At 35.1% G+C, this 27,132-nt stretch overlaps 1 protein-coding gene across 9 annotated transcripts in view; it reads right to left on the reverse strand.

Moving 5' to 3' along the window:
* The window catches only part of TMEM232 (transmembrane protein 232), a 384,954-nt gene that overhangs the window by 147,409 nt on the left and 210,413 nt on the right, over positions 1-27,132 (reverse strand). For all 9 annotated transcript variants that reach the window (XM_037800742.1, XM_037800740.1, XM_037800739.1 and 6 more), the window contains one exon: positions 8,501-8,679. In XM_037800742.1, the coding sequence (XP_037656670.1) occupies positions 8,501-8,679 (179 nt within the window). The remainder of the gene's footprint in view (positions 1-8,500; positions 8,680-27,132) is intronic.

Consider the following 27,132-nt stretch of genomic DNA (forward strand, 5'->3'; position numbering starts at 1 on the left):
TCTCTTTGTGATAACTGATAGAGCTGATACAGCTCTATAAATTTTGATTTGTGTACATTTTCTTTACCTAGGTTATGCTTCAATAAAATTAAGAATAAGCATAAAGGTACAGAATGTTAGAAAGTAAAATGTGGAAAAATATACCTAGCATAGTGCCAGACATTAAGGAAATGCTCAAAAACAAACAATAATGGGGGTATAGTGAAAGGAATACAGAAGCCAAATGAAAGTCTAAAGTTGGAACAATTTAAGCAAAATGTGAAACAGTGTTGGTTTATTAAAAATCCAAAGAATAAAATAAATATCCTTGAATCTATATATGCATACATACTTACATACATAAGTACATTTTAAAAAAATAAGTAAATGGGGGCGAACATACAGAAGAATTCCTATGGAAAAGCATTTCAAATAATTTATGTAGATCCTCTTCCCTCAAGGAGGTGGACCATAACTCCCCACTCCTTAAGGGTGGACTGCACGTAGTGACTTCCTTCCAAAGAGTACAGTATGGAAAGGGGGAGAAAAGAATTAACTTTACAGTAGAAAATCCTGATAAACACTATACCTCAGATTGGTGATCAACTTAAATAGTGACAAATGTGGTCTTCCTCCCCAGAACCTATAACCCCAGTTGAGAAAATATTAGACAACTCCCAGTTGAGGGGCAGTCTACAAAATACCTGACCAATACCCCTAAAAAGTCTGAGAAATTGTCACAAGGAAGAGAAGCCTAAGGAAAGATGATGACTAACGTTATGTGGTATCCCGGATGGGATCCTGGAACAGAAAGAGGGAATTAGGTAAAAACGAAGGAAACCTGAACAAGTATTCGCTTTAGTTAATAATAATGCATACATGTTGGTTTATTAATTGTGACAAATTACCATAGTAATACAAGATGTTAATAATAAGGGAAACTGGGTGTGGGGTATATAAGAACTCTCTGTACTATTTTCACAATTTTTCCATAAATATAAAACTATTCTAAAATTAAAACTTTGTTTTAAAAAATATACACCATGAAAGTATTAAACAAAAGAAAGCTCCAAAGCAGGAATTCATAATTTTTAAAAGATATAGGAAATTGTATATATGAGTTTTTACCCAATATAAATTATCAAACCTTTAAATAAATTTAAAATATATATTAAAGAAAATAATCTCATCACCAAATTCAATAATAACCAAGTTTCCCTAGAAACTAGCTCTTCCATTTAACATTTCTATGTGAAACCACCCAAGCATGTAAGACCTTAACTTAGTAACTCAAACATACCTTACAAATTTAATGCCTTCTGCTCCTCAGACCAAACTATTTTCCCAACTAGGCAAGTCTCGAACACAGTTTTTATATTCCTGCTTGGCTCGTGGCATTTCCTTATCTAAAAGATGCTCTCTTTGACCCCACTATCTTGTATCATTTAACCAAACTCATCATATAAGTTACTATCTCAAGTCCCACTTGCAGATGACAATAATCTATTCCTCACGATTATAAGAAAAAAATTAGAGTCCAAACATTTATCTGAGTTCCTACTGTGTGCCATGAACTTGAATGAGGGTAGTCACATATATAATAGCCCATTTGTATTGTTCTTATTTCTGGTGAAAGTGTCTTCCGGGTGAGACATATTTATTTCACATTTTTTACTGATTTTGGTGAAAACATTTATATAATTTCTTACATTATATATTTGTAACCTCTTAATATTAAGTAAGGAAATTCAAACTAAATTAAATGATATTTCAATGTCACCATCTAGATACTTTATTATCCAGGTCCAAAATTCATATATTCTATTGTAATAAGCCAAATGTCTGTAGCTAACATTTATATAAAAACAGGTTTACGGTAAATTGTATCTTTTCATTAATCTCTTTAATGCAAAATAAACTTATTTCTTATCCTAAATATGAACCATAACTTAAGTAAATATAACTGCATTTAGAAATTTCTAATTTAGATTTTTCTCTGAGGAAAACTTGCCTCCCTCACCCCATTTATTACTTAGTATGTTTGAAAGCAGACTTTAGAAGCCTTCTGGCTAGTCATTGAAAACTAATTAGCACATGTGGTAGCTATGCTTTTGTTTATTTTTTTATTATCACTGCTGATAAGGTCTTTGCTTGTATCTAATACCTAAAAAATATTTGCTATGTCTGATTTCCTGACTTATGAAATTCAAATGCCAACAGATATTTACCAAAATTTTGAAGAAAGAAGACATATAAATAGGATTCTAATTACAAAAACAATAAATTTGAGTTGGCTTACTTATTTAGTTACATATAACTTAGTATAATCCATTTAAGATTTAAAGTGGTATACAAAACTAGATACAAAAAACAGAATAATATAAATGATTACAGATATCAGGGGAAGAGGATGAATTAAAAGAAAATAATAAGGCTAGGGATGAGATGAATACATAGATATTAATACATATCGTCCTCTACTCCTGTTAGAAAAGTTTGACTAAATTTCTTCAGCTCCAGCAAGGAATTAACACCAAAATCAAAAAGGTTCACAGAGTCCCAATAAAAGGAATAATGGGTGATGCAGTGGCTATCACTATAATAGACACAATAATTATCTTTGTTTTTCTTTTTCTTTCTGTGATCCTCAATGCAAAGTCAAGGACAAAGCAGAAGCAGAGTTGCATAAAAGCAAGTTCATGAAATCTAGAACAATGTAGTTCAGACAGGGCACTCTGATTGTCTGTCTTCCTCCAGGGAAAAAAATTTGGAAATCTAGAGAAGGGGGTGAACTGCCTGTCTTTTAGATATCCCTCCATAAAGATTATTACTCCAAACTGGACTTATGATTTAGAAGCAGAGTTTAAAGTTTTATTTTCTTCTATGAATCTAGACTGTAGATACTCTGTGTTGCCAATAGTGGCAAATCCATACATTTTGACAATCTGTGGGACAGAGGGAATTCATTAATTGTTCTTCCTCCTTGTTTACATTAATCGGCATCCATACTTACAATTAGAAAGCAAGACATTAAGAATGTTAAGATAATTGCATCTATGAAAGCTAGAATAAATTAGAAACTTTCATTGACAGCAAAAGCATACTTTAGGGTAACAACATACTAAATTGACTCAAAATACAACTATGAGAAGAAAAAAATGTTTGAAGGAGTTTTGAAATACCATAAGATAACATGAAAAATGGATAGATAATTTCAAAACAGTTTTCTCTGAATGTGAAAATAATTTACACTTACTGAAACAAAAATAGAAAAAAAAGATTCATAAAATAAATTTTTAACTTTAAGGAAAAAGACTGTAGTTTTAGCTAGTCCAACTTATAATGTTTAAGGCTAAAATGGAAAACTTCTTAAAAAGATAACTAAATAATATCTAAACTGAGACACTTGTAAGAGTGAATCATAAATTCACCACTAATAAGAAAGTCAGGACAATAGGGATGAATCCAGGATAACCTGGGCAAATTGGGATGCGTGGTCAGTGTATTCACACATCTCTGTAAAAGGCACAAAAGCAAAGCAGAACAATCACTCTTCCCACAAACAGACCCTTCTCTTCAAGCTGCTTAGTCAGAACAGTGCCAGGTGTTGGGCCTGTGGAAATCAATGTGGCAATCTGTTCGCAGTGTCTGAAGAGAAAAATGTGAAGGAACTTTGAGACTTTTTAACACACAGAATTTCACTCACTTTTATAACCAAGCCTAAGAAGATTCAAGAGTATAAAAACCATACAAATACCAACCAAGTTTTTCCTCACCAATTCTGGAAACAGCCACTAGAGAAATCCCTAAATCATGTCTATTCCACCTTATAAACGTTTCTCAAGCCTGCTGACCCACAGTTTCATGAAGACTTGGAGAATGCCTTAGTTAACAATGCCAGCCAGACACTACTACAACAGAATTTCTATTTGTTTACTTTGTAGCTTAGTTTTTGTCTACTTCTTCAAATAATCTTGTTTATTTTTTACTTTCTTCATCTGAAATACTTCAACAGTTTCATTTGATTTTTTTCTATTTAAAAGCAGATTTTCTCATCTCTTATAGTTCCATTACAGCAGCATAATAATAAATCTTAATATTAAGAAATAATATGAGTATAGTTAACAAAATTTATCTCCAGTGTATTTTTATTTCTTTAGCATACACTTTCAGTACTTTACAGTAATAACTCATAAATTGTCACAATGAGCCTATAAGTTAGATACTATCAGCCCCATACAGAGAAGGAAACGAAGGCAGAAAGAAGCCTGAAGTCACTTGGCAGAGCTGCCATTTGAACCCAGACAACATGGCTCTAGTCTCTGCTCTCAGTCGTTAGGCTGTGCTGTCTCCAACATGATTTTAAGAAACTACCTCTGTGCTAAGGTACTCCTTAGCACACACCTTTCAAAAATAAGAAAACTAAGGCTGAGAGATACCACTTGTCTCAGGTCCAATGCCTATGACGTGATTATATAGCACTGGAATTTGAACTCCATCGTTTTGTTTCTGTTCCTATAGAGTTTAACTACTCTAATCTAGTGCTATAGTTTGACAAAATTGGTTTAAACATTCACCAATTATTGGCTAACATAAATTCAATTATTTGTTTTGTCTTATACAGGTGCATAGGTTAGCATGTCAAGAACAATATTAAACAATAGTGATAATAATGAATACCTTAGATTTGTCCTTGGCTTTCATATGAACAAATCTAGTTGCTCGGCTGTGAAATTACCTACGTGCTGTCAAGGTTTTCTACCTTCCTTACAGTCAATTTTCATCATTTATGTTTTCTTAGAAAATCATTTATTATATTTTTATTTCCAAATATGCTAGCACATATTTGTAAAATCATTCCTTTTAATTATTTTACTGTCATACGGTGATATCCTCTTTACCTTTACCAATTTTGTGATTAATAAATTTTTCTCTTACTTTTTTTATCATGACATCACCTATTCCTTACAGAGTTTATGTATTATTTTTATTTTACCCAGAAGAACTTTTGGATATATCAGTTCTATATGCCTTTTATAAGCTAATGCATTACTGCTTTTATTTTTCTTTATGAATGTTATAGTTTCCCTATTTTTTTCTCATATTTGCAAATAGTAATTTCTTTCTTTATTAGAGAAGTTGTGGGTTTACAGAAGAATCATGCACAAAATACAGGATTCCCATTCACCACCCACCATCAACATCTTGCATTGGTGTGGTATGGAACATTTGTTACAATTGATAATAGCACATTTTTATAATTAATAAAATTATATAATATATATTATATAATAAAATTTTATATTATTAACTATAATCCACAGTTTAACTTAGAGTTTACTGTTTGTGTAGTGGAGTTCATGGCTTTAAAAAAAATTATTCTGTTACTATATATGCAATCTAATATTTCCCCTTTTAATCATATTCAAATATATATTTCAGTGCTATTAATCACATTCACAGTGTTGTGTTACATCAGCACCATCCAACACCAAAACATTTCCATCATTCCAAATAGGAACCCTGTACATTTTAAGCCTTAACTTCCCACTCCCTATCCCACCCTGTCCCCTGGTAACCTATATTCTAGATATAGAAATTCTAAGGGTTTGCTTATCTCATTATTTCAAATCAGGGATATCATACAATATTTGTTCTTTTATGTCTGACTTATTTCACTCAATATGCTGTCTTCAGGGTTCATCCATGTTGTCACATGTATCAAGACTTCATTCCTTTGTTGTGGTTGAATAATATTCCATTGTATGTATTATACCACATTTTATTTATCCATTCATTGGTTGATGGACACTTGGATTGCTTCCATCTTATAGCAATTGTGAATAATGCCACTACAAATACTGGTATGAAAATATCTGTTCGAGTCTCTGCTTTTAGTTCTTTTGGGTATAAACATAGCAGTCTGATTACCAGGTCATATGGTAGTTCTATATTTAGCTTTCTGAGGAATTGCCAAACTGTCTTCCACAGTGGCTGAACCATTTTACATTGTTACCAGCAATGAATAATGTTCCTATTTCTCCACACCTCTTCAACACTTATTATTTTCCATTACTTTAATAGCAATAGCAGCCATTCTCATTGTGTATCTCATGTGGTTTTGATTTGTGTTTCCCTGAGGCTAATGATGATGAGCCTCTTTTCATGTGCTTTCTGGCCATTTGTATATCTTCTTTGGAAAGATGTCTATTCAAGTCTTTGCAAATACTATTTTTAATCATTCCCAAAAGCTTACTATTAAGTGCTACCAAGGCACATTTTGAAACAACTGTCCTTCTCTTACCACTCTCTCCTTCACTTACCAAACCCTGACTGTATTGGCCTTCTTGCTGGCACTTAACATACCAAGCTACTTCTACCCTAAGGGACTTCTGCTAGAGGATATGGTTTTTATGTCTACTTCCTTTTCATTATTTGGGTTTTATTTCAAAAACTACCTTCTGGGAAAGCCTTCTCTAACTGCTCTACCTGAAGTATCCATGTCCCATCCTATCCCCAATGCCACTTGGAAGGCTTTACTGTATTTTATTTTCTTCATAGTAGATGTCACTGTTTGAAATTATATTTTAATCTGTTGGTTTACATGGTTCTTGTTTGTTTCCCTGGATGCAACTTTAAGTCCTATTTTAAAGAAAATGTACCTGGCTTGTTTAAAATCGTATCCCCAGCATTCAAAACAATGGCTAGTGCCTATAAATGGATCAATTCATTCCTCCTCCTACTACTAGCAGTTATTTATCAAAGAATATTTTAATTTCCAAGTGATCTGAGATTTGATCCATGGTTTTGTTAGTAATTTAACAAATACATAAATTTAACTGTTTAACATGGTATTAGATTTTCTTTTTATATCTAACATTAGCCTGATACCAATGCTTAATTTATTTATTCATTTATTCATAAAACATATATTTACTGACCACTTCCGATGTGTCAAGCACTTGGGATATAGGATAAACATCCATCAAGCAGACTGAGAAGAGAAGGAAATGTCCTAGAACTAGGAGGCATCCAAGAAGGTAACTTTAACAATTACCCATGTACCTTCTATGTTTGTTGAACCCATTGAGGTAAGGAACACTTTAATGAAGCAGGTTTTCTGTCAGCCTTCTCTGTATTTCAGTGTCATGCTACGACTATGTTAAACCTTCTTCCTGACATTTCTGCCTTCTGAGCTGGCAGAAGAAGGAAACTCAAAAGCAAGAAAAGGTCTCTTGAATCCTCACATTTGTAAAACGCTAAATGAGGGAAAAGCCACTTCTACCTCATGCTTGGATTCTAACCTCAGCCTGTCTCTTCTGACAGCTGTTAGTATGAGGTGGTGGAAATTTCTTTGCATCTCTTCCACACTCATACTGAAGTAGCCCTGTTCTGGTTTGTTAGAGCTGCTGTTATACAAAATACCAGGAATGGATTGGCTTTTATAACGGAAATTTATTAGGTTACAAATTTACAGTTGTAAAACCATAAAAGTGTCCAAACTAAGGCATCAACAAGAGGATACCGTCATTGAAGAAAGGCCGATGGCATCCAGAACACCTCTGTCAGTTGAGTAGGCACATGGCTGGCATCTGCTGGTCCTTTGCTCCTGGGTTGCATTTCAAATGGCTTTCTCCAAAATGTCTCTGGGCTTCTGTCTCTCTTAGCTTCTCTTTCTCAGCTCCTGTGCATCTGTGCTTGTTCTCCCAGGGCATTTCTCTCTAAGCATCTGGGGTCCTCTCTTAACTTCTCCAGAGCAAACTCTGGGTTTCATCTCTTAGCATCTCCAAACGTCTTTCTGTCTGCATCTCCAAGCATCTCCAAGCACCTGGGTCTGTGTGGGCTCTCAAGCTCTCTTAAGGACTCCAGTGATCTAATTAAGACCCATACTGAATGGGCGGGGTCACATCTTCATGGAAATAATCTAATGAAAAGGTCTCGCCCATAGTTTGGGTGGGTCACATCTCCATGGAAACAACCTAATCAAAAGGTCTCACCCGTAATAAATCTGCCCCCACAAGATTCCATTAAAGAGCATAGTCTTTCCTGGGGTACACAACAATTTCAAACAAGCCCTCAAATTGGAAGAATTACATGTTCCCTTAAGACTTCCAGTTTCCATACTTCTTTACCACATTTTCTAGAAAGAGAGTGATGCACCCAGCTACGATGTCCTAATTCAATCTAGTCCACCTACTACATATCGATCAGAACTTTCCACTAAGTTTGAGTTCTGTGGTGGCATCATTGCCTTCTGAGGTGGATTATCCCCTAGATTTGTTAAACTTATTTAATTCTATATTTCTTAAGCATTTTTGGATACCCGTTTCTATGCCACAATCTCTACGGCTCAACCTTCTTATATTTAAAGAAAATAGGTCAAATTTTACAAATAATCTTTTATCAACTGTGAGCTTCTGATACTCATAAATGTGGAAATTCCTTTTTCCATACAGAGAAATGCCAAATGTGTGCCCCCAATTAAGGAAGCACCACTTTATTGCCCAGTGTTTCACCTTACCTGAGCTATCTTTATTGCATTAAAGATTCGCTTGTCTTTCTCACAATCCTTTGTTTTCTGTAATGTTTGCCATATTATGTTTCTAAGTCCATCCTGTTCCTCATCTCCTCGGAGTTCCCATGACATTCTCACCAGGTTATACACTAAGCCATAGTATACAGTCCAGACCAGCTGATCACCTGTTTACAGAGAAACATTCCTTGTAAAAACAGCATTTTATTCACCTTATCAATGTATGTTTGTGTGAAACAGAAGAAAAGATATTTTACCAAAGTTCGTAATAAAATATACTAAAGTCTAGAAGTTGAGTGTTAATTTCTGACCGTGCACCGCTTTTACTCCTTGAATTTTGAAAGACCACAGATCATTTTAGTATTTTAATAATAGGAAAAGATGAATTGAACCTAACTAATATCAAACCGCATAAATTAAAAAGTTAAATAAGTAAACTGTGAACTACAATTAATAACAAATCCTTGGAATTCAAGTAAAGAGGAATTTATTTGAGACAATGTGAACACTAAGATCATTATGGTGAACTTTATAAACTAAGTAAACAGAAAAAAATCACTTGCTGTTATGAAAGTTATAAACTTTATGAAACTGGGGATTTGAATCATGAAGAAACCTTAGAAGATAACGTGAAGAGCTGACAAAAATTGCTGATATAATTAAAGACAGGAATTTTTTTAAATAATAGAGGCAGAAATTAAATGGAATAGGGAAAGAGGGTCATAAATCCAGAGGTAATAAATATAAGGCATCTCCTTTCTAAAATGTATATATCAATTTGCAATTTATATAAATTAACAATTTCTACTTTCAAAATATACTTCTTTATAGAAAAGAGGGAGAAGTTTCTCTTTATTCCTAAATCTTAATCATTTCTTACCTAGCTATTGTCCATTGCTTTGCAGTAATATTCAAGGAAAGGGAATTCTCATTTAGGTGGAGATAGGTGAAATAAATTTAGAGAATGAAATAACACATCTCAAAGGGGAGATGAACTAGGTTAACCAAAGAGCCACATGAGAGTAACGAGTACTTGTGAAGCAAGTAAGAAGAGCAAGAGGGAGATATCAGAAAGTGAGATGGAAGGCTTTAAACCCAATTAAAAATCTGCATTGCACTTTTTCCCAAAATCCTGGTGCTAGCCGTGTGAGATTGGAAATCACCAATAAACCTCTTGAATAAAGACATAAGAATAATCTGAAAAGTCACAACCCTCAACTTTCTCCAATTCAATTTATTGTTTTTATATCCCAGACTAACGATAAAAATCATTATAATTATATACAAGGGAATATCTACTAAGTGCTCTAATTCTAGACATTATAACCCTGCTAAGTGTATATTATTCTTCTTAGAATAATAGAAGGGAACATCTGAGCTTCAGCTTGGTTAGAAACTTCCCAGCATCCTATCAATGGTAACTGATAGAACCAGGTGAAGGCTGGTCTAATCTCAGTCTCACTCCATGTAGCGCAGCCTCTTCAATTCAGACAAGTACCTTTCCTTCCAAACTCTATCTCCCATTCCATTCATATGAAAGGAAGAGGCTGGAATGAGAAAACAAGAGGCAGAAGAGAAAGCCTGTATGTTTCAGAAATGAGAGGAGGAAGGCATAGGTCCATCCACCAATCTGAAGGCACCTTCTACCCTTTCTATTGTTGGTACTTGAGGAGAGAAATTATAATCTGCAAATATAAGGCTATAGCTAAACAGCCAACTCTTTTGAAGATGTCATTGTTCCTGACAAAAACTATTACTAGCTGAAATTAGTGTACTGAAATATTTGAAATTACATATAAATTAAAAAAACAAGCTTGTTGAAAGAATGTAAATGGACATTTTTTTCACCAAAAGTTTGGAATATAATCAATCAATAAGCACACATTTATATTTTACCATTTTCTTTATGCTCAGTCCTAAGGAAGCTGAGACAAAGAAGTCAGAAGGCAAGAGTTCAATGAAAAGAGGATGCTCATTATTGCTGTAATCGGAACCACTGGGCAAGAGATCCGTGACAGCTGGAAGAGTAAGGAAAGGACCCGGAGAAGGTAAGATTTTATCAGACCTCCTCCAATAGACAGAATTGAAGAAAGTGCAGAAGAAGAGATTGGGAGAATATTTTAGATAGGAGAACATCCAGGAACAAAAGGTTAGCACTGAGAACAAATACTGCACTAGCTTCCCTGTTCTCTCATTCTCCAGTCCTATTACACAGATTCATCATTACCAATCCACACTGTTGTCTAAGTGTCCTTTCTAAATCTGATTATGTTCCCACTCTCAACTTTTCAGAGGATTGTCATTTGTCCCTAAATAAATTCCAAATCGCTTAGTCAGGAAATTAAGGCTTTTTCTAATATGGCATCATTTTGGAACACACTTAATCCCACTCATTCTTTTCCCACTCCTCTCACATAATGTACCACAGACAAATGGAACTACTGGAAGTGTTAGAATACATACTTCATTCAATCTTCTTGCCTTTGTATAAACTTTCCCTTGACTTAACCAGAAGTCACTCTATTCAAAAATACATCCTCACTTGATCTGATTTCTATCCTTTCTTCCACATCTTCTCCTCTGAATCTCCCTAGATACTTACCTATGTTGTTACATATTATATCATATTGCAATTGCATATTTCATCCATAGATTCCAAATGACCAGAGGATAGAGAATGTGTTTTATTTACTGTTATATCCCTACCACTTAGACACAGTGTAGACAGTGTCTACAACATGAAAGGACCAATTTATAAAAATCTGTTTACTGAATATGGGAGTAGGTAGGGTGGTCACTCATCTCTGTTTTTCTTGGACTGAGGGTTTTTTTTTTTTCAATGCAGGACATTCAGTGGTGAACCTGGGACAGTACTGGGCAAACCAAGGCAATTGGTCACTCTAGAAGTAGGATGCCTCATATAGAGGCAACTACAAGGAGAGAGAAGGGAAAGGATGATAGTGAGGATCCCAAATTGATCTGAGGTAGAGAGTTCATATCAGAAACCGATTAATATCAATTTTTATATAATCTTTTATGATTTAAGATAAAATAGGGTCAGATTAAAAAGGACCCTCAATGGATAACAGAAAATCATGGTAGATGTCTGAACAAAGGAATAATATTACATCTTATTTATTCAAGCAATAAACTGAGAAAACAAATATGGAAGTTTTGTGACAAAACCTAGATCTTTACAAGGATGGGCAGCATGAGACTGGAGAGGAAGGGACAAACCTAAAATAGGTGGAGAAGATCTAATAAGACCTTTTAGCTATGAGCTAAGGGGGACAAGGGATTAAAGAGGAAGGAGAAGTACATTTTTAAACTCAGGAGATTGGGAAAATAATGAAAGCACTCCAGAAATAAAGTGTAGAATCATCATTTTGGGGAGAAAGAAGATAAATGTCATTCGGAATATGTGGCATGGAAGAAACCTAATTTTCAATGGCCTTTAGCTAGTTGTAAAGATATGACTAGAATGCAAGTAACACAGTAAGAGTGAATTTATTGATTTGAGTCAGAAAGATAATGCTTGAATTCAATATGAATAAGGAAACAATTATGAAGTTTTGACTTAATAAGTCTGGAATTCTGAGCCTCAGAAATGAAAAAAAAAACAGTTTTTGAACTGTATTATAAATAAAACATGTTGTGGATTTTAACTCATTCATAAATATATTCACACAGCCTCTCAAGTTCTTTACGTTCAATGAGAATGATCTATAAAAACACATACCACTTTTCTTCACATATTTTAAATTATTTTTTATTGATGAATGATATTGTCTAAGCCCATGATAGTCAAATTTTCTAACTAAATATGGTTTGCTTTAAGAATACACAAGACCAATAATGAATCCATAAAATATATTCTGGTAACTGCATTGGCCCAACTCACAGTTCCTTTAAAAATGCCATTGATGATTTAAAAAGTGAGCTGATCACTTTCTTAATTTAAACTCCAATGAAATACTGTTTATGAAAAATATTTGTGGGAGAAACTATTACATTCAATTGACTGACAGTTAATGAAGGGAAAAAAACTTATAAAGACAGATGGCATGTGTTACAACTATCATAAAAAATAGACTGCATTCTAATCTGCACTTCTAGACATTTGTTGAGAAGCATGCTTGCTATGAAACACTCCATCCAGGAACCAAGCTAAAACACAAGGTACTCTTGTGTTCTGATTTTGAGTGACCCTGTGGCAGCTATCAAAGATGTTACTTTAAATATACAGAGAGAAAATGTGTCCCTGACTGTAGCTAAACAGTGTTCTAGTAAATAAAACAACTGAACTGAAACAAAATTCTTAATAAATCCAATAAAGAAGCCATGGTGTTTGAAAACCAGTATGAGTCTCTTTGTAGCAAGGCTTTATTTTAGTGTTTGGATTTCTTGGTAGCCTTTAATCTTCCAGTCTAGGTATTTAGAGTTCACATATTCAGTGAATGTGAAATATGAGTATCTCTACTCACATGAATGACTATGAATGAGTACAGCCTTTACAATTCTCACAAATGTAATTTGACACAACAGCATCAAATGTGTCACTGAAAGGTAAGACAAATGGAAGATGTAGTTCAAAACATTGTCCTGATGAAATGTCATGTGGAGTGGAAGGAACAGGATCTAATGTCAAGAAACCAAGGTGTGGATGAGAACAGAGCAGTCTGCCAGTCATTTAACAAATGTTTACCAAGTGAATGCTACATGATGCCATGATGCTACATGTCAGGTACTCTTCTATGCATCAAAAAAAAAAAAAAAAAAAGGCAATGTTTTTGCTCCTGAGACACTTAACTCTAGTGGAGAGAGATGGATACTAAGCAAGTAAAAACATATCAGTGCATAATGACTGTTATTAAAATAATAGAAGATGGTTATGTGATGAATAGTGACTAAGAAAAAAAAAAAAAAAACTACTGTAGACAGAGTGAGAAAAAGACCTGTATGAGGAGGTGATATTTAAGTCAAGAACTGATGGATAAGAAAATGTTAACCTTCCAAGGAGCCATGGAAAAGTGTTCTCAGGGAGAATGGAAAATACAAAGGCCTTGGGCCTAGACTAACTAGACAGTTTTTTTGTTTGTTTGTTTGTTTTTTCCAAACTGGAGGGTTTTATTTGGTTTTGTTTTAGTACGTTTAAATTAACCAGATATTTGCCTTTTATGATCAGGAATTCATCAGTTTTTCAATATATTAATTTTCACGCTGGCAACAGATCCAGAGAAACCAAAGGTTAACCTTCAAAGAGCACTAGCAATCACATTGCAAAAGAACCTCAAAAATACCTGGGAAGAAGGTAAATTAACTACACCCATTTTTGAAGGTCCTAAGACACTAACAAGTTTATCAAGATGGATCAGCTGCTGTCTCCCCCAAGACACAAACACATTCCCTCTTACCTACCTCACCAATTTGGTGGCTGTTTTTCCTATCTTGAGCTGGAGAAGCTTAGCAAATCCCTAAGTTTTCTGTCTGAGACACATCACAAACCCAGTGGCACAGGCCCAGGGCAGGGTCAATCCTATGTACTTGAGTTGTATGAAGCTGGCACAAAACTGCTTACCACTGCTATGAAAGAGGGAGGTCAAGGGACAAACACCACTCCAGAGTAGCCTGGGGAGCACCGTTTGCAGACCACAGCTCTCTGCAGAGGGCTCCTGTTCCAAAAACCTTCAAGAGATTACATCAGTGAATGAGACTTTCCTAAACTCCCCCACCCCCAGGTTGGGTCCCCATGCAAAAAACTAATCCTCCTCCAGTCACCCCAGATGCTAAGAGCAGGGAGGCAGTCAGAGCAGGGCTGAGAGCCACTTGGAGCCCTAAGGCCCTGGAACCTGGTGATCACTGAGACCCACAACCATGGAAACTACAGGTTCCAATCCTGAAATTCAAGATTCACATTATATTAGATAATCTCAGATTAGTGACAAGTTAAAAGATGTTCCAAACTACCTGTGATTACAGCTTTATGTAGGGGATAGGGCTTGGCCAAATCCTCCGCTTACCAAGTTTCTAAGTAACTTACAAGTTACTTAGGTCCCAGTTTCCTCATCTGCAAGTGGGAGATAATGCTAACTACCCAGAACAGGTGTGATGAGTACAGTAGAGCTTAATTATCAAGCAGGATCAGAATAAACCCAAAAATTTCATAAAAGTGGAGAACCAAGAATAAAGATACATTCACACCTTAACACATTTTTTTTAACTGAAAGTGTACAAATACCCCACCATTTGCCAATTTGATGTAGGAATCCAGACTTCCTTTAAGAATGGGTCTGCCCATCATAATCCCAATTCTGCATCCCACCACCACCTTATTTTTCACCCAGTTTTTGTCCCCATTTTTCTACTCACCCATCCATACAGTGGTTAAAGGAAGTGTGATCCACAAGGCTTTCACAATCACAGTCACCCCTTGTAAGCTACATTGCCATATAATCTAGACAGTTTATTGAAACGAAAAAAGGACAGATGAATGGAGATACTTGTGGGGTGGCAATGGTGCAAGACAATGTCAGGGAAGAATGCTCTTTGTGGGGACACACCCTGAATGACTGTGGCTGATTTTGTAAGCCAGAGAAAGGAGTTTGAATTTTATTCTTGGTGTAAAAAAACTATGACTGCATTTTAAATAAGGAAGTGAAATGACCTGCTTTGTTTTAAAAAATCTTTCTGACTTCCAGGTGGAAACTGGATTCTACAGGGTATAAAAGGCAAACAGGAGACTTTTAAATTTTGCAGTAATCTAGAAGCAAAGTTATGACTGCTTGGGCACAGGAGGTAATCAGTCCAAAGAGAGGTTTGGCCATTACCCCCAGGTCCTGAGAGATAATCTCTAAATCCTTGGAATCTCCTACCTGATAAAGGTTTCTTTGTTTATCTGGGAGCCTGAGAGTCTATGCTACCAATGTGATTCACTGTGTGCGTGTGTGTGTGTGTGTGTGTGTGTGTGTGTGTGTGTGTGTGTGTGTGTGTGTGTGTTGGGGGGTCCAGTACCAGCTGGACCTCTGGAGGAGCTAGAGACTAAGGTCAGTCATGCAGGTGGTCAACATGCTCACATGACCAAGCCCCAATGAAAAATCTAGACACCAATGCTTAGGTGAGCTTCCCTGGGCGGCAATACTTTGTGTATTTTGTCACATGCAGTTACTGGGAGAAGTAAGCACTGTCCATACAACTCCAGAGGGAAGAACAAGCGGAAGCTCACACTGGTCTCTCCTAGACCCTGCCCTGTGCACCTCTTCCCTTGGCTGATTTTTATCTCTGTCCTTCCACTGAAATAAACTCCAGCCACGAATCTAATGGCTTTGCTGAGTTCTGTGGTCCTTCTAGCAAATTATTAAATCTGAGGGTGGGCTTGGAAGCCCCTAAACTTGCAGTTGATTTCCAAAATAAGGGTGGTATTGGAGATTCCTGAGCTTGAAGTTGTTGTCAGAAGTGAGAGTCATCTTGGGGCCTCCTTAACTTCACAGGAGATAACAACAGAGAAGAGGGGGTGTAAAATTTGGGATATATTTTGGATGTATAGTAGAATAATTAGGAATTCTAAAGCACCCTTTATTTTCAGAATGTTATTACTCTATAGTAACAATAATACTTTTGAAATATAGTATTGCAAAATATAGATAGCTATTATATATAACTACATTATACATGTAAGTAAATATTAGTCAAAGAATTATGTTTTATATATATATAGCATCTGTTCCAGTTTGCTAGAGCTGCCCTTATACAAAATACCAGAAATGGATTGGCTTTTATAAAGGGGATTTATTAGGTTACAAATTTACAGTTCTAAGGCCATAGAAGTGTCCAGACTATGGCATCAACAAGATGATACCTTCACTGAAGAACGGCCGATGGTGTCCTGAACACCTCTGTCAGCTGGGAAGGCACGTGGCTGGTGTCTGCTGGTCCTTTACTCCTGGGTCATGTTCTGAAATGGCTTTCTTCAAAATATCTCTGGGCTTCTGTCTTCACTCCTCTCTCTCAGTTCCTGTGTATCCTTGCTTGTTTCTCGCAGGGTGTTTCTCTCTAAGTACTGGGGGTCCTCTCTTAGCTTCTCCGGGGAAACCTCTGGGCTTCGTCTCCTAGCTTAGCATCTCCAAATGTCCTTCTGCCTGCATCTCCAAGCATCTCCAAGCTTCTCTAAGAGTCAGCAAGCATCTGTGTGGGCTCTTGAGTTCTCTTAAGTAATTCTGTGAACCAATCAAGACCCACCCCGAATGGGCAGGGTCCACACACCTCCATGGAAATAATTTAATAAGTCTGCCCCCATAAGATTGTATTAAAGAATATGGCTTTTATGGGGGACATAATATATTCAAACCAGCACAGCATCATAAAATTTGATATTTATACATATTAAACAAATACCCAATAGAATTAACTGAAAAGAACCTGGGTATTACTAATGTGCCCATTTTTGTTGCAGTTTATGTAAAAAAAAAAAAAAAGTTCCTCTAAACACCCCCCCCCCCCCCAAAAAAAAAGGCAGGGTAAGTTATTTTAAACAGCAAGGAGAATGACTAATAATTGACAGATAATCTATATAAACTTTGTACTATTAAACTATTATGGTGCAGCAGTTTATTGAAATGTGTTTGCATGGCAGATGCCAAAATGTCAGTGAATAAAGGAACTGAGTAAATTTTCCCTACTTAAGGTACTACGATCTTTTCCTGTAGTCAATTATGGAAGTGCTTTCACAAAAAATAAAGCCCATCTAGTTTTATAACTGGGGTCCAAGGAAGAGAGTAATTAATTTTCTTTCCAAGAACAACTTGAAAACAAATAACTGTGATCCTTATAAACAAACTAAGAGAATATCAGACTTCTAATCCCTGGACATATTTTAAATTTCACTAAGCTAAATTCATACCACCACGAGATACAGGCTATCTCAATGGAAGCAGACAAGCCCAGAGCCAACATAAACAAAGAAAAAAATAAATAATAATAATTCTTTTGAACTTAATAAAATGAATAATAACTTTATATTTGCAAGTACGTTACATTCAATAGCTCTTTTAAAAACCCATAATTTCAAAGAAACTGGGACACTCAGAGATTAAACAAGTTGCCTAAAGTCTCTTGACAACTGAGCTGAAATTCATCTTAAATTGCTGACTAAGTCCAGTGCACATTTCTTCATCTATAACTTTCTCACTTGGAATCATGTCTGTGCCATTTTATCTTCCCTTCTTACCTAAATTTCCCCACCCTTTCCCCCATCCGAGGGCCTTTCATCATTCTTTTCAATCAGCAGGTACTCATAGATGGCTTTAAAAACTGAAGTAATTTTTTAGTCACCCAGAGCCTCAAGAAATGTCTGGACAAAAAGCAGGAATATCCTATATTGTTGGATTAAATTAGAGTTTTCTGTGCCCTTGAACATTTTACCAGGCTACTCTTGATGGATGGGAGGAGAGAAGAGAAAATTCTAAGATATTAGGATCCATTTCTGGACCAGATTAAATGACAGAAGAAAATAATCAATCTGAGGCACTCTGGAGGACCTTTATATAATTCTGATAGGTATAACAAGGGAAGTTACAAGTTCCTGGCAAGTTATTTTCATTAATGGGTACACATTTGCTTCTTAATTAATTTGGATAGAAAACTTGTATCTATATTGCTTTTTTCTCCTCTGCTAAGATATATTATTACAAAAATTGATTTTTATAACAGTATGTTGGATTGCATTTTAGGACTATAAATACTTTTGGAAATACAGCAAGATGTCTAGTTTCTTGATCTTTTTTCATTTTGTTTAGCTACAGTGGATTTTAGACCATGGTTTCAAAGAGGATACATTTTGTACTGTTTATGCTTTAAAAATGTGAGAAATATTCCTATGAGATTCTCAGTGCCTTTATTTTGAATAGGTGAAGACCTTTAGATAGTCAAGTGCTTTTGACTGAAAAGTCCAGCATGCTATTTTAGCTTGTCCCAATCAAAAGGAAGAGAAGTTACCCACTGGAGAATAAACAAAAAGAACAGGAACCCTTTAGTTTAAGCATGTATGGAGCTAGATCAAGTTTCATTTGTAGGAATGACTGCAAAACTTTGTGAAAAGAGTGTTAAAGTTTCTGGACTTTAAAAAATCATGGCAACCCTTTTCCCTATAAATTACTGTTTCTTTCCCTGATTATTTTGGGCTCTATGAAGATCCTCACATAAATTGTAGATGTTGGGATCTCACCATTATATTTAATAACTATTTTCTACAGACCCTTCAGATTAAGCCTTGATTGATGGGGTAGTATTCACAGGGAAGAAAACTGTCAGCATTTCACATTTTTGTTGAGTATAACGTGATCTTAGAGCACAAAATAGAGCTCCTATTCAAGTCCTGCAAAATGGAAGTACAGGTGGGCAGTCTCAGAACATTTGGCCACATGGGCTCTTATTCCTTCACCTTGTATTTTAAATTCTTGTTCTTATATTTCTGAGCTGCAACTATTCGCCTCTGATTCCTCTCCTGCTCACAGGACCCAGGGTGACAGCTCAGACCAAGGCCCCATTACTGGAGGCACAAGGAAAATTGCAGCAGTTCTTCACCCTGCTCCCTACTGTTGCTGAGGTCTCTGTTCATGTTTTGCTTATGATAGATAAAAGATTAAATAGACAGACACACAGACAGATACATAGTCAGACCATAAAGTAATATGACATATATAATATTTTGTAATTTGCTATTTTTTATTTAGAAGTATATACTGTAGAAAACTTTCCACATTATGCAACTTGGTCTGCCACATTTATTGCAGTGGACTATGTAGATATGTACAAATGCATCTACGTGTACATGATATACATATGTGATTATTTTCCAAGAATGAATTCCAAAACAAAGTACAATTTCTTGGGGAAAGTATAGGCACATTTTCGATTTTTAAAAATATGAACAAATGCCCCTCTGTGATTGTTGTTCATGGGTCAACTTGGCTAAGTTATTGTGTTCAGTTGTTTGGTCAAGGAAGTACTGGCTCCATTGTTACTGAGGGAATTTTGTGCATTTAAATCAGTCAGTTGATTTCATGTAGGGCTGATTAAATCTACAATCAACAAAGATTTCCTTAGTAATGACAGAAGTCTCATCCAATCCCTTTAAGTTGAAGGACTTAAAGGGAGAATTGATTATTTCTTCAGTAAGAAAGAATTTCTCTCTCTACTTTACCCGGCCAGTTTCTCCTGTGGAATTCATTGAAACCTCATCGGAGTTCCCAAATTGCGGCATGCCCTAAGGAATTCAGACTTACCAATCCCCATGGTTGCATGAGCCAACTTCTACAATGAATCTCATAATATTTATATACATATATAATATAGCTATACATAAACACATATATATGTGTATATATCCTGTTGGTTCTGTTTCTCTGGGGAACCTGAACTAATATCCCTTTTATGGTGGTTTGGAGCCATATACCCCAGAAAAACATGTTCTTAAACTTAATCCATTCCTGTAGGAGTGAACCAGGGTAAGCAGGACCTTTTAATGAGGATATTTCAGTTAAGGTGTGGCCCACCTCAATCAGGAAGGGTCTTAATCCTATTACTGGAGTCCTTTATAAGTGGAATGAAATTCAGACAGAGAGAGAGAAAGCTGGGGGAAGCAAGAAGCTGAAGGTAAGCGGAACCCAGATGAGAAGGGAGAGGCCAGGAGACGCCCCATGTACTGCCGTGTGACACAGGAGTCCAGGACCATGGTTCACTGGCAGCCAACCCCAAAATGCCAGTCTACAGGAAGAAAACTTTGCCTTGATGGTCCTTGATTTCGACTTTTTCCTAGCTTCAGAACTGTGAGCTAATAAATTCCCATTGTTGAAGAGAACCCATTGCATGGTATTTGCTTGCGCAGCCATGACCCTGCAAGAAGGTCATGGTCTTACTAAGAATGAGCACAATGATGATTTCTTACCATTCCCCACTGCACCACCAACAATGGATATGAATAATATTAAAAATTAGTAAGTCCCAATGTAGTAGGTGAATTATAACTATTACTTAAATTTGCATATTTTATTATTAGATTGAACATCTTTTATGTTTACTGTTTTGAATTTCTTCTAAAGTAATTTGATCACTCATATCTCCTTTGCTCAATCTGTTAAGATGATTATCTTTCTCTTTCCTTACAAGCTGTAGTTCTTTTTATATCAGTCTACCAATTATTTGTCCAATATAGAGACTGAAAATTATTTCCCAACTGTCATGGTATTTTAAATTTTTCTTTTTTCTGCACATGTATTGTACGTTACTCCAATCATGTCTTTTTGATTTGTGCTTTTTTCTGTTTTGTTTATGAAACATTCTCTGATTGAAGGTCATAAAAATATTATGCTATTTTTTTTCTAGTTATTTTAAAGGTCTAATTCACCTGGAATTTTTCTGTTACTTGTAATATGTGATTATGATGTGTGGTACATAACTAACTTTAAAACAGTCAATTGGATAACTAATAATCAAAACACAATTTATTGATAATCCTTTATTTCCCCCATTGACTTGAAGTGCCCCATTTATAAAACAACAGCATAGAGGGCATATTTCCACATACACACTTACACCACAAATGTTTATCAAGATTATTTCACAGGCAAAATATTCTTAATATGGATGGATACAAAGTCAAAAGCTAGATGTATTTAGCAGTGATGCTGCCCCTCAAGATGGAAAATAGCAACACAGAATACAGCAAGGAAAGACTTTCACATCCTACTGGTAAACTCTAGTAAAAATAAGCCATAAATCACATAGGTAATCAGAGGTAGGGTTTATGCCACTCTTCACTGATTTTTAGATTTAAAATTAATCACCACTGTAGCCCAAGGCTCAGATGTATTGTAATCAAGTCTAATGTTATAAAAGAACATTATTAAACAAAAAAGAACATAGTAATTGAGCTTAAGATTGTTATTTTACCCCAAACATCAACCAAGAAAATTAGAAGCTGGAGGAAATAAAAGAGAAGCACAATCTCAGTGGAAAAATTGTAGTTATCATAAAAAGAAAAATTGAAAGAAATGATATGAGAGGAATGTAACTAGAGTAATTCAGTATCTACAAAAATGACAATTTGCCAGTTTTCAATGATAATATGGACATAAGTTATCAATTATTTTACAGGATAAGCATAATGGTGCTTCATATTCATTAAAAAATATGATATAGTATATATTCAGGTCAGAACAAAAATAGCACCAAAGGCATCAGGTGAATATGAAAATGAAATAATATAATTTACAGGTATTTGACTAATGCTATGAAACAAACTAATTTTAAAGTTTCACAAATATCAAAAATATTCAAAACCCCTTTGACATTTGATATATTATCAAACAGGTTGGCAATCTCCAAAAGTATAAATCCCATGACTATTCAAAATATTCAAAAGTGCAAACACTCTATTAAAACTTGTAGATGATAAAATACTAAGTTGTGTTAGTATTTTGTGCTTTTGGCACAAACCTGCTATCATTCCTACTTTTATTTTGAGCCCTAATGTAAATTATGGACCCTAGTTAATAATATAATAGCAACAGTATTGGTTCATCCATTCTAACATGCATCACACCAGTGCAAAACGTCAACAACAGCGAATACTGTGGGAGGAAGGGAAGGGTAAAATGGGAAATCTGTATCCTCTGAATAATTTTTCTATAAGCCTACAGCTGCTCCAAAAAAAATTTTTTTTTAATTTCAATTCAGAGAAACATTTCTTGAGCTGATGTGAATCGCAAAATGTCCCTCCCTACATTTATATACTCAGTTCCCTCCTCCCACCCTAGAACTGATGCCATGCTAATTTTCTCCTAGACTGGGAACCCATTTATGTTTCACTAGTTTCTTACATTTATGCTATCCATGGTAGTGTAGTGGGTAGGCTTCTTCTGGAGCTCAGAATCTTAGAAAGTGGTGGATAGCAGAGTGATGGCCAGTGCTAGTAGAACATTTGCTTCCTTTCCCACACTGAGAGAGACTTGCTGCTTTCAATGGACATGCTGCTGTGCTGGTCTGGTACTTCTCTCATGAGTGCTTCAGAATATACAGAATAAACAGCAGTGACATCTGGATAATCTTGCCTCACAAAGTTCTGTGTCTGAATTGTATTGTAATCATTTGTGGTCTCAGTGGCTTTGTTCCCAAAGCTACAGGTGGTTGGCACCACATCAGGAAAGAAATCTGGGGCTGGGGTGGAGAAAACCCCAGCCAGGGAAAACAGGGCAAAGAACATGGTGCCATTGGGGGTGGACAGGAGGTGAAAAGACGGAGGCTGGCAGGGTCAGGCAATGGAGTATGTTTTTTTCTACTTTTTTAAAAGAAAATCATTGCTGTTGTTAGTTGCCCACCCACCAGCCACCCACACCACCCATACACACGCCCCTATTCCTTGCAAATAGAACCCTGATTTTATACGTAGATCCTAAGAATAAACTCTCATGGGCCATGACACATGCATTCCTCTTCTCCAGGTATTCACTTTCCCAGGCTTCCTTGTAGCTAGGGGTAACCTGTGTATACAGTCCTCTCAATGACATACAAGTCTTCTGGGGTGCTTCCAGGAAATGTTTTGTTTTATAAGGTGGAGCGACTCTAGAAGAGATCCAGTGTTCAACCATTCTTCTTCTTCCGACCTTACAATGATAGGAAACTTCGTGATATCTGGAGCTAAAAAGCCATCTTTTATTAAAGAGACAACCAGCATGGACAATGAAAATCCAAAATCTTGAGGAGTTCAGAATAGAAAGATACAAAGAGACAGAATCTTGATGACGTTCTCCAGACATTGAATAAAAATTCCCCTGTCCTTCATTAGGCAAAATAATAAAAATATAAATCATTTAAATCATGATTGGTGTGATGTTTGATTACCCCCAGTCTAATGCCAAAATTGGATGGATGAGGAAGGAATGAAATTGTGATTAGATAAGTGCTGTCTAAACTTTAGGCTATTAAAGAAATCTAGTATTCACATAAAAGAAATTGCTAAGATGAAAATTAACTACCAAACCACCCAGCAAATTTCTACCCTTAGCTGTCTCAATCAATAAGCCATTTGAAGTGAGAGTGAGAAATCAATGCTGTCTTCAAATTTTGAAGTGGCAAGATAGATGAAGGCAGAGAACCAAAATACTACTAAAGTTGGATTATGTTAAATGTCATGGAGTGGAGTAAAACAAAAAATAGTGATGCAATCATTTTGAAAAAGGAATTAGAGATGTCCTTAATCATATTAAGGACAATCTACTGTGTGGTAACTCCGGTGACCCAGGTTCCAACAGAGTGAATGCCAGCACTGAAAAGAATCTTCCAGATTGCTTCAAGGATGAAGGGTTTCAAGCTTTGGAATCTTGATTTACCTGGCTTTGAAGATAATGATTCCATGGAGTTTGAGGATGAAAATAAAAACCATTATGAGTACTTATTTTCATTTGCCTCTTATTAAGTCGATAGCATATTTATTGAAAAACAGCTTTCTGTTAAAATCTGTTTGTCTTTTTTTCCGCCTGAGTTTGGCTGTGTATTAACATTCAGTGAGATACTTTCTTTCACTGCATGGATAAGCACGATATTGGAATTCCTTTGAAAGGATCATTATGCTATATGTTGTGTACTGTTGTTCATTGTTGAGGAATTTATTCACATTTATTTTATTTTGTGGCTTGCTTTTTAGTTTCCTATGTTCACTAAAATGCAGAACCTTTATTTACTTTTAATGTACTTTCATAAGTTATAGTAGAATATGACTGCACATCCAGTGTTTATGATTTCCTATTGATTCCAGTATAGAGAGCATTCTAATTGCATATACAAAATAATGGGTTTACCTGTTCAGGGATACTTTAAAATCACTTTTAATATATGCCTGGATGATGAAATTACTTAGTTTTTTTCCAAAAATAATCCTTATAAAATTAGGACTCATCATGTATGACAGCATAATTAATACATTAAAAATATGGTAAAAAGTGGATACTATATTTATAGATACAGATTCAGATATATATATAATTTTATATTCCATTCTGAAAATCTTTTGGCCCATTCTTTTGCCAGTATAATATGGACTGAATTACAGTTTTATGGTTAGGAAGCTACCTATAATTTTTCCTATGTTTTCTTGGTTATTTTCTGTCATATTATTTATAGAATTAACTTTTCAAATTCTAATCCTTTGACAATTTTATTGGAATTACAGTTAATTTGTAGATTAATTTAGGGAGAATCTACATATTTACAATACCAAGATTCAGATCCATTATTTCAAGTCTTTTATGTCTTTAAAATATTGTTTTATAGCTTTTTTCCTTTTTATACCATGCATTACTTAATTTTGGTGTTTTGCTGTTGTGGACAGTAGGGTTTTTTATGAATTATTTTTCTATTTAGTTATTGCTGGTATATAGGAAAGTCACTGACAATATGATATGATTCTTGTAACTAGTCACTTTACCTAACTCCAATTAGTGCTAATATTATGTTTACACTCTTGGATATTCAAATAGACATTCAGATCTCTCAAAAATGCTTTTTCTTGTCTTATCATATTGGCTAGTACATCCAGAAGTTAGTGCAGAAATCTTTATTTTTTACTTCACTTGAATGGGATAGCCTCTACTGTGTCATTCTTAAGAACGTTCTTCATTCTGTTTCCTTATAAATACTCTATCAAATTATAAAAGTGCCCATCTATTTCTAGATTTAATTTCATTTCACTTTACTTTCTTTTTTAAATCAAGCATGTATTTTATTTTAATCAGTGTCATTTGGCATCTATTAAGGATAACTTTTTTATTTAGTCAATTATATGAGCTTTAGATTACCTAATACTGAACTCTCCTTGAGTTCCTAGAAAGAACACTATCAATATGGTATAATATTCTTTTAACACAATACTATATTTGATCCATTAATATTTTATTTAGGATTTCTACATGTAAACTCATTTATGAGATAGAATGGTCTATTTTCTAACACTATTTTCATTAAATTTAGGGAGTATGATTTTGAATTACAGAAACTAATGCCTACATTTTTTCCTAAAAAAAAAAAACGGGGAGTCTAAATTGATCAGCACATGTGCATCACACACCCATGCTAGATGTGTTTTGTGTGTATATGTTTGCCATTGTATAAAGATAACACTGACCTGTGGCAGCAGGTGAAGAGTCTTTCTATATTATCATCTAAGGCAAAATGTTGCATAAAAAATAAATTTTCTTTTGCATTAAAATACATTTTATTGCTTTTCCCTGAAGGCAGCAGGTTTCAAGAATACACAAAATAAATCATTTCTAATGACAAGTTTGGGGACCAGCAACCATTATTTTTTCAAGAGGACAAGATATATTCATTATGATTGAGAAATCATTTCAATATCCACTCTATTAACTACTCTTCAACTCTAGTTAAAACTGTTTTCGCTAACGATTATCTTCAGCACATTGAAATATATGTGTTTTGTTTTTTCCTCAGCTACTGATAGGCTGGCAGATATTTAGTTTAATTCAATCCATATAAAGTTGATAGAATGCTTACTGGATGGAAAGAACAATGATAATATGTAGAAGAGTTATGGGTCGCTAGTATTTAGGGTACTTAAGCTTAGATGGTTTTTTTAACTTAGATTTTACATGAACTAAAGCGTATACAATTTCGTAGCCCTCTTTTACAAAAAGTACAAAAATATCTCACTTTTGCAAGATTAACAAGGACATTTTCCATGGGAAGATATCTCTAGTGTCCTTCCTCAGGTCTTGGAAGGGTTCTATGCAGTGAAAAGCACTGAATGTTTTTCTATAGATGATGACGTTTCTGAGGTAGAAATCCATACTCACTAAAACAAGCCTGCCTTCAGGGAACTAATAGAGTTTGAAATGTGCAAAAATAAGGGTAGAATGCAGTCTACCCAGCAAGTTTAGACAGTCTGGTGTCCAAATGAATTTTCCTCACATGCCAGTACTGTCAAACGCTACTATCAACTTCTAAGGCTTAACAGATAAAATATAGATTCATTTTAAAATACAAGGTACTTGTTATTGTATATATCAAACTTTAGCTCCCATAACCAAACATCCATTTCAGATAGCTTGGTTTCCACAATGGCCCCTTAATCTTTGCATGTTCATTCAAGCATTTTCATGCATTTTCTCCCTTTCTCCAATTCTGACTTAAAACAGACTCTTCAAACTATAGATAGGGTCCTACCTTCACAACCAAACCATGCACACATTGTCTGAAATTGTTTCCCAATTTCTTTGGTCTGCCCAGGGCCACTAATGGAGAGCAATACACATAAAGGATATTTGATATTCACTTGGAAATAATATTTATATTGAACAAAAAAATGGATAGTGACAATAATGTGTTTCTGGATTGAAAAGAAGTAGGTGCTAGATATAAAAAAATAAATGAGAATAAATGAGGCACTTATATAAAGATGGTGTTTAACAAGAATTTTGAGTTGAAAACATCATCTCATAATAAAATATCTAGAACATAATGCTGTCCATTTCCATTACTCCTTTCATATATTCAACACATGCTTATTGAGTGTCTACTCTGAACAAGGCATGTGTTAGGTAATGCAAGGGGTT

Source organism: Choloepus didactylus, chromosome 13 (assembly GCF_015220235.1).
Source record: "Choloepus didactylus isolate mChoDid1 chromosome 13, mChoDid1.pri, whole genome shotgun sequence".
NCBI lineage: Eukaryota > Metazoa > Chordata > Mammalia > Pilosa > Megalonychidae > Choloepus > Choloepus didactylus.